We start from the raw sequence: 12,206 nt of genomic DNA on the forward strand, positions 1-12,206 counted from the left end.
GCTTGAGCTACCTTTGCATAATATTCTGGAAAAAGGTTGGATCTCAGAATGACTGGGAAGATTACTATAAGCCGCTTCTAAAGGCTCTGCTACAGTCTTATCACAAGCCTTAATGCCAAGGAGAAGTCCTTTACCTATAGGCATGGACATCTTACAAATGTGAAACAATGCTCTGTATTTCAAAATAACCCATCAGCAGGGATAAACAGACTTATATCAGATTTTAAATATCCTTTGTGTTGCTTTCGTTAGTGCGGTAGATAGTTTCAAAAATACCTACACAGAACAAACCTTCTCACTCAGCTTCCCCCCAAAAACCAGTTTGTAAACAACAGTACTACAGAATACTCACTTTGGCTCTCTTGGGTCTGTAGCTGCCAAGAAGAGAAAGGTCTGGAGAAAGAAAAAAATTGTATCCTTGAAGAAATTGGAAAAAAAGAAATTTGAATGCCCTGAATTTTATAACATCTTTTACAAAATAGCTTACATCTCCTCCCAAACATTAATAAACCAAGTTATTATTACAGACTGTGAAATTCTAAACAGTCTTCCCAGTAATATTTCTCTATCTTCAGATGAAAACAATGACTTCACATTTTACTCAATACAATGTTAATAACATTAAATCAGTGCAAGCACAACCTTCTACGTAGACAGAAGTAGCACATTTTGCTAAGCTATTACTTGTCTAAATCAATAAAAAGTCAAGCTCTATCAGTCTGAAAAAAGTCTCATTTACATTACTCTACCTTCCCACACTTTTTGGAACAAGCTTCTCTACAGCCACCTCTTTCTCCTCTGATCACCTCCTCGTTCCTTCCCTCACCACTGACTCACAAACGCAAGTATGAAGATCACAGAAGCAACAGTGGAAGAACTATTAAATCCACACCAGTTCAGGATGTTTGACCACTGTCAATATGCACCTCACCCCAAAGGGAATGACACTTAATTATGTCTGCCTTCTTCATCAGTTCTATCAGTCTGTAGTGAGCAGTCCTAATACTGTGACACAAGCTCAAAGAGATGCTTCTATGCCATAAAAGCAACATAAAGACAACCCATTATCATTTACCTGCACAAAAGCAAAACCAGACTAAATTGTGCTGTAATCACAGGAATTTATGCTTTACAAAAATTAGAGTTAAGCCTCAAGACACAGAAATACAACTTGTAAACCATTTGGATATTAGTGGTGAAGCAGGTTTCATTCTCCTAACCACTGGCTAGATACCATCAACTCATTTGTAAGTACATAATGGTATCAGATGATAGTAGGTCTATTACATTACCTCACTACAACAGATTGATATGCATGATCCCAACAAGAATGAGAAACCTTTAATATCCTGCACCCAGTACTATTACAAAGAAAAAATATAAGATTTCAATTTTTTGTCCCGCACTCTATAAAACACTCAGTTACTGCCACCAGTGAAAGTGGAAGAGGACACACATATGCATCCTGGATGCTCACTAACAATTTTAAGCCACAAACCCACTTAAAGAAAACTGCTGATATAAACCGTATTCATTTTTGGAGCAACAGAGCTCTTGAATTTCAAAATGATCAACACTCCAAGCTGACCAACACACCCACTGACTGAGGTGCAGATTTGCTCCTCTATGCAACTAATCAAAACAGGCGGACTGCAACAGCGTCTGCCTGGACTCTGGTATTTTCTGCTCCCACTTTCCTATTACGTATAACTATGTTCCAAGTTCCCTGAGGTAAAGAAATATGCAAACCCACCTTTTGCAACAGTAGGGTTATTCAGTGCTCTTATTCTTCCTAAGAAAGAGGAGCGGGTTTTTCTCTATTAGTGACTGTTTAAAGAAACAAAAATCAAACCAAAACAAAAAACCCACCTGACTAAACTACTGGAGAGAACAAAAGCATTAATAAGAGATAGCAGTATTAAATACTGACCAGGTGTTACCTTGGACCAAGATTCCATTGTGCCTTCTCGCAGGGAACAGCAGGCATGAAGCTCAGTACCAGGACTTGGTTGTTCTACCTGAAGCAAAATTACTGTTAAGAGGTACAGTATCAGATGTTTCAATCTCTATACATATTTTTAATTGGTTTGGTTCATAAGACCACATCCAGTCCTTCCTGAAATCTTTTATTCTTATTCTAATGCTATTTAAAAATATGTTCTTAACGTATATATTATTAGCATTGCTGCATATAAACAAAAACAGTTCTAGAAACCTCTAGAAAGCTCTGAATGTCATGTTGTTCAAAGGAATAAAAATGCAGACAGTTTCTCCTTCATCTATAATGTCTTTTTGAAGACATCTTTTTAAAGACTCTATGATAACACATATTTATTCCAAATTGTTCAGACCTTACAAAGCGCTGCTCTTCCTAGTTAAAAAAGTTTCATTTTAACATAATTTAAATGGTCGTGCAATGTGGTACTGCCAAACCAAAAGAGACCTCAGCAGGAAAGACGCTCTAAAAGGAGCGTTCTCATTCCAGAAAGGCCACGGCAGTCAGGAAGTGGTACATTAAGACAAGACTTCTCCTTCCTGTACAAATATAACAGAGCAACTAAAAATCAATAATCAGTATTTACAGATGTTGTAATTAAACTGTGAACTTCACCTATAGATCAAAAACCAGAAAAATTGATTAACGGGAGATAAAAGAAAAATATGAGAGAGAGATAAATAAAAGGTTGATGAATAATTTATGGATTAATAAGGCTAATTTGAATTTCTAAAAAAAGTACCTACAAGTAGAAGAAAACTTGTGAAAGAATTTTAGAATTTGATAAGCTATTACTACTTGTTCATAAACACGAAAAATGAAATAGTGTGAGAGGCAAACTAATTAAATGCCAAATTATCTCAATGGCTGTGACAAATGTTCAAAACTGTAGACAAATCACGTCACAACACAGAGCCAGAATAATTCTGTCTTGGCCCCTATACATTCTCAGTGATATTCTTAAAACAGAGGACGGCTGAATTGTAACAAAGCAATTTGTAGGAGAACACGTTCATCCAAGAGGCTGGGCAATCTGAACCTGCAGCAAAGCACTTAAATGAAGTTTCTTTAAGTAACTACTTAATTTCAGAAGAGTTCTTCCACGTGCAGTTCTCATGAAGGTGCTAAATGCAGGCTATCAGCTGTAAGTCAAAGGATCAGAGATGTAGCTTTGAGTAAAGCAAGTGTTTCAAAGATCATAGGATGCTAACAGAAAGTTGAAAGAGGCAGTGTACATGCTCTTAATGTGACTAGACACTTCTTTAAAGTCTTATTCAGGATTTTTTAATACTAATATCAATTACTTCCAAGTTGAATTTATATAGCTATTATCCTGTCTAGCGTGCTGGAAAAAAAGAAATGGGGCCTCAGAGAATTTAACCAAGATATTCATGAAAGAATTTGATCTTTGTCTATTACTAACAGATAAAAGAAATTTTATTTTAGTTAATTTTATATTTAAATAACTATGTGACAGACTGGAGAGAAAAATTATTCATCTAAACTAAGAGATGAATGAATTTTTGGAGCAGTATTCAGTGAAAGAACAATGTTTGATCTCAGCTTAAGCTAGAAGCACTTTGTAGAGAATACAAACCCGTCTAACTACAAATGGAGGTTTATCAGTTTCTCTTCTGAATTCGTAAGGACCAAGGTTTAAGTGGGCCAGTCGTTGCCTGGCTTCTTCTGACAGCTCACACATTCGTCTTTTTGTGTATGGAGATGGAGAACGTGACTTGGAAGCTATTGTAGGCTGCTCATAGTTCTTTCTTGCTACACTGTGCCTGCTTTTCTCAGGTGAAAGCGTGTTTTTCTTTGGTAACTTTGTTTGCAGTTTTCCATTTGGAGTTGAGTGATGCACCCAATTCAAATCATCCTGAAGTGAAAAAGAGAAATTATCTGCTTTGACAGCATGCAGAACAAAGACCACTGACAATAACAGAAACAGGGAACTAATAATTTTAACAGATTGATGCTATATGTCAGCTGAAATTCCTCTCAGAAAACTATAATCAGACAGCAATTTAAAAAGCAACAGTGTATTTACCATTTTGTCAGAATCCAAAAGGAGGTTAAAACACACATTAGTACATGTTGAAGTTAAATGTCTAATACTTCACTCAATTAGTTTGCTCATTCCTTTAGCATACAGAGACTGTAAAAAAACAAATTGAATTTTGTATCAAGTTCATTTAACACAAGCTTTATCTGGATTGGATGTACAAAATTGTGCAGCTTTTTCCATCTGTTTAAAACTTCTAAAATACATACTTCAAAATGCTTCTCCATTAATATCATTTAAAGTTGCCTAAAATTCACAAGAAGCATAACTGTACTCTGAAATTTATATTTTCTTGGAATGCAGTGATCTGTCTACTTCCATAGAGTGATTTAATCAAGAATGTCTTGTATAAGTAACAAACAACAACAACAAAAAACCCGACCATCTTCCCAAGATCACCTTCAATTATGTGAATACTTCTGTAAAAGAAGAAAAACAGTTGTTTATCTGTCCAGCTGCCAGTTTACACCCAAAGTATGTATTTTTTCCAGCCAAAATTTTCAAAAATCACACCATCTTCAAATACTGCATTGTAAGTTTATCTCTGAGTTGATGCTGCTTTTAAAATACTCACATTTAATAGAATGGAGGAAAGGTGAAAAACAATCACCCTCACCAGCTCCCTGCGCACCGTACAGTACACGAGGATTTTGTTTGCTTGCTTGTTTTTCACTGGCAAAGCCCACTTAACAATTCAGATTAGCTCCTCTTCCAAATAAGCATCAAATTTTCAGTGACCAATTTAAAAGTCTGGAAAACTCACTCCAACACTTAAGTTTTATTTGAAATACATTATCATTCCTTTGCAATTCTTGGCATTAAACGCACATTTAATTACTCTGGAAGCTTTATAGGCCAAGGAATTCTAGATTATACAACTCTTATTAGACTACTTAGTGGCATGTTTTCACTTTGAATACCACAGGATGGATAATCAGGCTTTTCAGCCAAATTTTGCCAAAATCTCATGTTATAAAAGCTCAAAAATAAAAGCATGGTAAGATTTTTTTCTTCCAGTTAGAAATTCCTTCTCAAGATTGAGAAGTTGACATTATTCTTAAATACGAATGTTTGCATGCACTATTTTAGTTGAGAAGAACCTAGGAATAAAGTGTCCAGCTTACCTTTGTGTCTTCCCTTCCATATATAACAATGAAAAATGATGAGGTTGAGTATTTGTTCTGTGCTAACATATTGTGAATCTGGCATCAGAAACACAGTTCACGTTGCTTTCTTGTGCCTGTGCTAGCACATGTGCAGCTGGTAGTGAGTCGCAGCGTGAAACTGACCCAAACAAAAAAGAACCTAATTCTCTAAGAATAATTTCAATTTCATCAGAAGCAGACTGTGAGTTTTCCTGGCTTAAACTAGTTGTGAAATTAAATCCTCACTGTAGTCCATGAAAATTTAATGGAAATTTTGAAACACATTAAATACTTTTAAGGTCATTCTTTAGTTTCAAATCAAGCTGCCCTTGCTGAAGTCCCCTTCAATGAGTTTAGTTTTCTATCAACACTAATTTTCACTGCTTTTTTAATTTTACTTTTTTAAGTGTCTCAGTAAATATATTTTCCTAAAATTGAGTCTTCTCAGTGAACTAATGAACAATACCACAAATGGATCAAAGTCACCTCATTCCTTTTGCACACATACCTTCTTAACAACAATTCCATTTGAGCGAGGCTGCACCATTTGCAAGAAACTAAACTAGGAGGAGCATGTAAGAGTAACTGTGTGACAGTCTGTCCCAAGAAACAATGACACGAACCAGCAAGCTCAGGGAAGAGTGATACAAAGTGAACCAACACAGAGGGGGCATTTCTCCCCAGTCTCTTCAGCTACCTCTTTAACTTTACTTGCTGTAGAAGCTGAATTTCCAGATTAATACAAGCAATAGGTTTTGCTACAGACATCTTCATTTTGATTGCTATTACTGATATTATTATGGAAAACAATTAATTGGATTGTTTTTGATAATGTGACTTTTCTGACTTCACCTTGTAACTTTTCTAACTTCTGACTTTCATTGCCCCACCTTAATTCTAAGTGTCAATAAGAAGCAGAGAGAAGGTATCTTCCCAGCTGCAATACACCAGGGATTGACATTTCAGCTGATCATAGAAAACAGCAGATAATTGTTTCAGATTCAAGGAACTCTCAGCATTTACTGTCATGCACCAAACCCACTCGTTACTCATACTTGATTAAAAATTTAATCAAGTTGTCAAGCACCCATGACAACTGCTTTAACCACAACAAAAGAACGAGAAAAGTTTGAAGTGAGCAGCGTATGCAAAAAAATTGGAATGAAGGCTATCAATATTAAATCTAGAAATTAAATTGCAAACAATTAAATTATGCTAACCTGTACGTGACTCCTTCCTGAGCTTAACAGACTTTCTGTAATAAGGGAGCTTGTCGAAAATCTCAATTTTGGTGCAATTCCCTAGAAGAGAGACAATAATTGAACATCAAGCCCCAACTCAAGATAAAGGGTATCAAAGAAGTAAATGTCACCTAATGTAACAAACCATTCCTAATTTTCAGCCATTTCCTTTGTTAATTTCAGCCTTTAATAAAGATAATTAGAAAAGACAGAACAGCAATGGTAAATGTCAAGATGCTAACATTTGCATTTCTGACAATTCAATTACAGATGATTATATTGCTTTTGTACAACAATTAAGGTCTGACTTTCATTTCAATACATTTCTTAGTCAAAAGCAATTTTAAAGATTTTTCATGCCACGCTGTATAGCATCAATAAAAATTCCAGTCATGATCTGGAAGTTTCACTAATGCTAACTTTGGAAATGTTTTTTACAGTCTCAACTGTGCCACCTTTTTTGCCAAAATATTTTGAAAACCCATCAACTACACTGCAAATAGCTATTCACTTGTAACAGTGTCATCAAGAGTCCCCTTTGTTCTGTAACTCCCAGAGCAATATCTGATTCCTGTGGATTGTCTCCTATAATCTGCTTCTTTTCAATGGCCTCTTAAGCACCTGGCTGGCAAGAGGCAGGCCTAGTTTGACTGATTTGGAGGCAGTGGGATTCAGCTGGACCTCCTGGTCAACCAGCACATGTGTACTAATGGACTGGCAGACCTCTGCATCTCTGAGAGCTTTGCCTCCTGTTAAATTTAGCATCTGCCAATGTATACAAAACATACTGGGCATATATGGCAGAGAGTTTTACACACAAGTGTCACATCCCAAAACAACAATACCAAAAAACACATACAAGAACACAAGGTCATGAATACCACAGACAAGTGAGAAGAATCTAAGAGCATCTACCACAGCTCTATAGAAGCAAATAGGGATTCAAGTGTCCTTAGAGCTTTCTACTCTCTCTTCTTTCAACACAGAAAGCTTGCTGTACAGCCCCAGGCATCTGTATGAACACACAAAATTACTGTGAACCAAAAAGGAGCTCATCATTTTGTGATCCTGCCCCACAGCTGAGAATTAGCAGGAACTTCATGAGTGAAGGTTACTGCTGAACCAAAGGATTCCCTACCACCTGCCTAAACACACATTCATTTCCCACAAGGGTGTACAATCCAGCCCCAGGTTAGATTATGGAAATGAAATGACAAAAATGCCAAGAAAGCTCAGTTAAGCAATTAGTAAGAGTCTGGCATTCAATCAAGTCAAGTTATGGCATATAAAAAGATTTTAGAGCTGGCCATTTTTAATCAACTCATTTTTATTACTAATGAATTGTCAAGTGCTATCAACAATTTAAAGAGGGACATATCAGAATTAGCAAGTCTATAAAAAGCAACAGAGCACCTCCTGCTCTTACAGAGAAAGAAAACAGAATTGTTACATGCTTACAGATAAAAATCATATAAAATCACAGTTCTTCAGATAAATGGTTCATGGAGAGCACGTACGGGATAGCACTTGCATACACAGAAGTGGGCATTTCATAAGTAACTTACAGATCAACAGAAAAAAGGAGTTTTTCCTGTTTCCTGCAATTCTCAGTCTGGGGATTGCTAATAGGTATTCACTATAGCATTATGTAAGGACTATCCTATAGCTCCAAACACTTTCTATAAACGAAAATCCAGCAAGACAGTTTTGTGGGTCTATTTCCCTGCCACTGTGTTAGTGGTGCCAGTGGAAGACTTGTTAGTACTCTTGTACCAGTCATTGAACAGATACGACATGGATATACTATTAACTTCATCACAGGAAAACTGTTAAAGTAATTGATATTCACTGGAAAGCAAGTTAAAAAAACCAAGTCTAATATGTGCTTTTAGGAAGCATAAGGACATATCCAAGCTTAAAAAGTATATATGTACATAACAGAATATCTTCTGTCAGTATGCTAATGAAAGACAGTGGAACTGAAAAGAGTATTTTTTAAGTAACAAAGTAAATACTGTATGAAGGTGGGGAATGGAGATAAGAATGTCTGTCAAAAGTCACCACCAGTTGAGGCTTAAACATATTCTGAAAGGCAAAGGCTGCAGAGAAACACAGAAGAGCCAGCAGAAGTCTCAGTTGGGCAGCACTGGACCAGGAGAGATAACTTGAGGCATATCTGGTATGCGTATTGTGCTTGTAAGCCTCAGAAGACATTTAGCCAGAGACATTATCAGCCAAGTGCCAGATTTCTGGAGGAGTTCTGATCCTCTCAATTTGGGATTCTTTCCAACTGGCAGGTTAGCAGTGTTCATCAGACACCGCTTGTCACTGCCTATCTGAACTCCACAACCATAGCCTTGCTGTTGCTACCTTTACTTTTTTTTAAATAAAAGACAGTTATTGGGAATCAAAGTGCCAGTGAAGCACAGCTGTCAATCTAAAATACTCAGCATCTAAGCTAACCATAAATAACTCTCTATGTAGGAATAACTCAGCTTGAATAGCACATGAATAACGTGAGTGATTTTTGTCCGCAGGACCTTGTTTAACACTTCGCCTTTTGGTTAGTGTTTACACTCAGTGCTTGGTGCTGGCAGGAGACACTTGCCAATACAGTTTAGGCAACACTACAAGATGGAGGCATTTAAGACTTCACAACTTGTGGAGACACAAATCCTCTCATTGCTATCTCATCTGGCAACCAAAGAGAGGAGCCACAAGTAGCTATTTGAGAGACTTCCTTCAATTCCATCAAACACAGCTTCATTATTACTCCTGAAAATGGGGTCAGTATGCCAAAATCCTCTCTTTAAGCTGTTCTGATTTTCTGTGATGGAGATGCAATAGAGTATAACTGATGCTTCTGCCATCTTCATTTCAGGGCAGGGATGTATTTCATTTACACTGCTCCTGAGGACAAGGAAGGACATTTCTGTCTATCATCAGTCAACATCTAAAAGCTACTACAGTGTCATCATTTAGTTACACATCCAAAGGACTCTGAGCACATCTGCTCACAGCACACAAAGTACAACACCTTATTTTGCTAGAAAATATATAATTTTTTCACTTAAATAACTTAATCCAACAAACAAAAACAATGCACAAACTTCTCTAGGTATTTCTAATCACTGAGAAATTTCTCACTGACTCACAACACCAGAACAACTGTATTTGCAGCTGTATTGAGAACTCTGTACTTAAGGTCTTCTTTGTTGCACGGTTTTGCTGACAAATATATATATTTTTAAATACTTGGTTCCCTGAACTAGTGCATATTGTGTTTGCACTCAGAGAAAATGAAGTGATGGGAAAGGAATGAACAGCAGAATGCAGGGATGCAGTACTGTAACTGAAGGCTGAATACAAAACTACAGCAACTTAAAACCCATATAAATGGAGGCTGTTGTGGCCCCCTCCTTCCCTTTACCCACCAATAACATTCATATGATAAGTCATATATATCAAAGAGATGCCATAACAAAAAAAAAATGGCTTTTTCTTTCTGTAGGGACAGTTTAAGCTGCTGCAGAACCACACACTTTGTATCACAAAAATCACAGTTTTAATTCATTGAAATGTAGCACAGCATTAGACACCAAATTAGCACTTCTAATTGCAAGTGACAGGGCAATTTCCAGGTTGCCCTTGCAGGGGAAAGATTATACCAGCTAAACGATACCAGTGACCTTTAATCAGCCTTCCACCCACCATGGCAAAGTGTTTTTCAATCCAATCACAACAGATAGGGCAACTGAGTCCTAACTCAAACATTCTGTCACTCCACTAGTACAACTTAAATTCCAAAACACATCCCCTTATGCCATCAGCAACATCCTCAAAGTGCCTTTCTGAGGTATTCCACAGACACCTAAGATCCAACAGTCTTAAACTCTGATAGGGCAGTGTGAGATGAATTCGTTTCCATTCAGTGTGTACTCAAGCCCTTATCTCCAAAAAATTAACATTAATCCATTGCACTCGTTTTGCCAATTAGTTGTCATTTGTCATAGCTTTCATAAAATTGTAGAAAAGGCAGTTAAGTGAGCATGAATAGGCTGAACAGACCTTGAAGAACAGGCTTTAGAACTGAAAAACAATTATATAGCACTAAGCTAAATTTCAGTCGCTTAGTATATTGGTGGTGACTTTGGACCTCAGAGAGATCCACAGAACTGATGCCATAGAATTGTATACATCTGTAGTGATTGTCGTTGTCTTAAGCATTACAATAAATGAAAACAAAGTGCTAAAAAGGGAGATTAGAGAGGAGAGTAACATGGTTCATCTGTTGAGAATGGTGAATTTTTAGACAAAATTTCCCTCTCCTCCCCTTGCATCCTGTCAACCACCAACTGCATCATGGATTAAATTAAGAGACATGTCATGGAATCACATCAAACCATGTGGAAATTAACTTCTTCACATTAAACACTTTTTTGAAGCATTTTGAAAAAAAAACAAGAATACCTTCACTGAAGTGCAACTGTGGATTTGTACATTCAACACCTGAACTGGCAAAAATCTGTCAGAAGAAATTGCTTTTCATTTTGAAGAAGTTCAAGGGGTTTCTCCACTGAAACACACTGTACCATAAACACAATCTGAAGGCATTCACTCACAGTAAAATAAGAGGACCTCTTCATTAAAATCTCACGATCTACACCGTGGTGCCGACTTGTAAGCTTAGGGTCAGGGAACAGGAAATCTCTTGTATTTTCTTCATAAGTAGCTAGAATTTCTCCAACTAAAAAGAAAACATGCACTTTAATTAGAAATTTGAATTAGCAGCAGGCTCTACAACTCATGTCACAGTAGGGAATAATATCATCAACCAAATCAGCAGCAGAAATATTCAGAAAGTGGCCTAAAAGTACAGTTCACTTATTTAAAAAGTATATAGAGAGCAGTTGAAGCAATCTTCATTAGAAGCTACAGAAATTTCTTCAAGGTAATCCCTTCAATAGTTTCCTCATTCTCTACTTTCCATGACACAGAAGACACTAGTAGTTTTTAGCCAATACATTGTGAAAAAATGTCTTATCCCCTATTACAGAACACTGATGCTTCTTAAATCGCAAATTGTTATCAGAAAGAAATCCAAGCAACATCAAAATTAGTACCTCAAGATTCTCAAGGTATTGTGGTCTGCTACTTTATTTTAAAATATTTTCTATAGGGGAAACCCATGAAAGCATGTTTTTATTAAAAAAACTTTAAGTTGTGCTATTACAGTTATTTTGTCACCTTCCACTGGGATGTATCACACCTACCTCTGAGTCCTGAAATTATTGAAGTCAAAATCTTTTACCCCCCCCCCATAAAAATCCACACTCAGTACATTTTCTTGAATAAATAAGTCTTGTGAATCACCTGAGAGAAGCAATTGTTTCTTTGAAACTACTAAAGGGAAGTAACAGAGAGTGCTTTTAATACTAGTTTCCAAACGAGTTCTCTTTCAAACTTGACTTCATTTCCAATAAAGTGCAGACTTGCATTATTCATGGGAACACTTGAATTTCATTAAAATAGATTTTTATAATCACACAAAACCAATAACAGAAGTATGATAAATTGCTATTTATTATTGTCACATATCCCAAGCGACCTGTAATACTTATAGTGAAGACAAGAGTTTTCCCAGTGGTCACCATTAAAACAGAAAGGAAAAAAAAAGTGCCATTCTGAGAACAAGATGATACACTGAATTTCACAGACAGACACTCTGCAAGTGAATCCTGATGCAGTTAATAAGTAATGTG

General features: G+C 36.5%; 1 protein-coding gene across 11 annotated transcripts in view; it reads right to left on the reverse strand.

Annotated features, from left to right (window-relative positions):
* Positions 1-12,206, reverse strand: part of SPATA6 (spermatogenesis associated 6) — a 51,111-nt gene that overhangs the window by 31,643 nt on the left and 7,262 nt on the right. For 4 of the 11 annotated variants that reach the window (XM_040705413.2, XM_040705410.2, XM_046944872.1 and 1 more), the window contains exons 5-10: positions 11,067-11,191; positions 6,424-6,504; positions 3,594-3,872; positions 1,931-2,018; positions 1,754-1,792; positions 353-417 (exon numbers count right to left, since the gene is read on the reverse strand). In XM_040705413.2, the coding sequence (XP_040561347.1) occupies positions 353-417; positions 1,754-1,792; positions 1,931-2,018; positions 3,594-3,872; positions 6,424-6,504; positions 11,067-11,191 (677 nt within the window). The remainder of the gene's footprint in view (positions 1-352; positions 418-1,753; positions 1,793-1,930; positions 2,019-3,593; positions 3,873-6,423; positions 6,505-11,066; positions 11,192-12,206) is intronic. The other 7 variants (XM_040705414.2, XM_040705412.2, XM_046944874.1 and 4 more) reach the window with 3 other exon arrangements.

Source organism: Gallus gallus, chromosome 8 (assembly GCF_016699485.2).
Source record: "Gallus gallus isolate bGalGal1 chromosome 8, bGalGal1.mat.broiler.GRCg7b, whole genome shotgun sequence".
Classification (NCBI taxonomy): domain Eukaryota; kingdom Metazoa; phylum Chordata; class Aves; order Galliformes; family Phasianidae; genus Gallus; species Gallus gallus.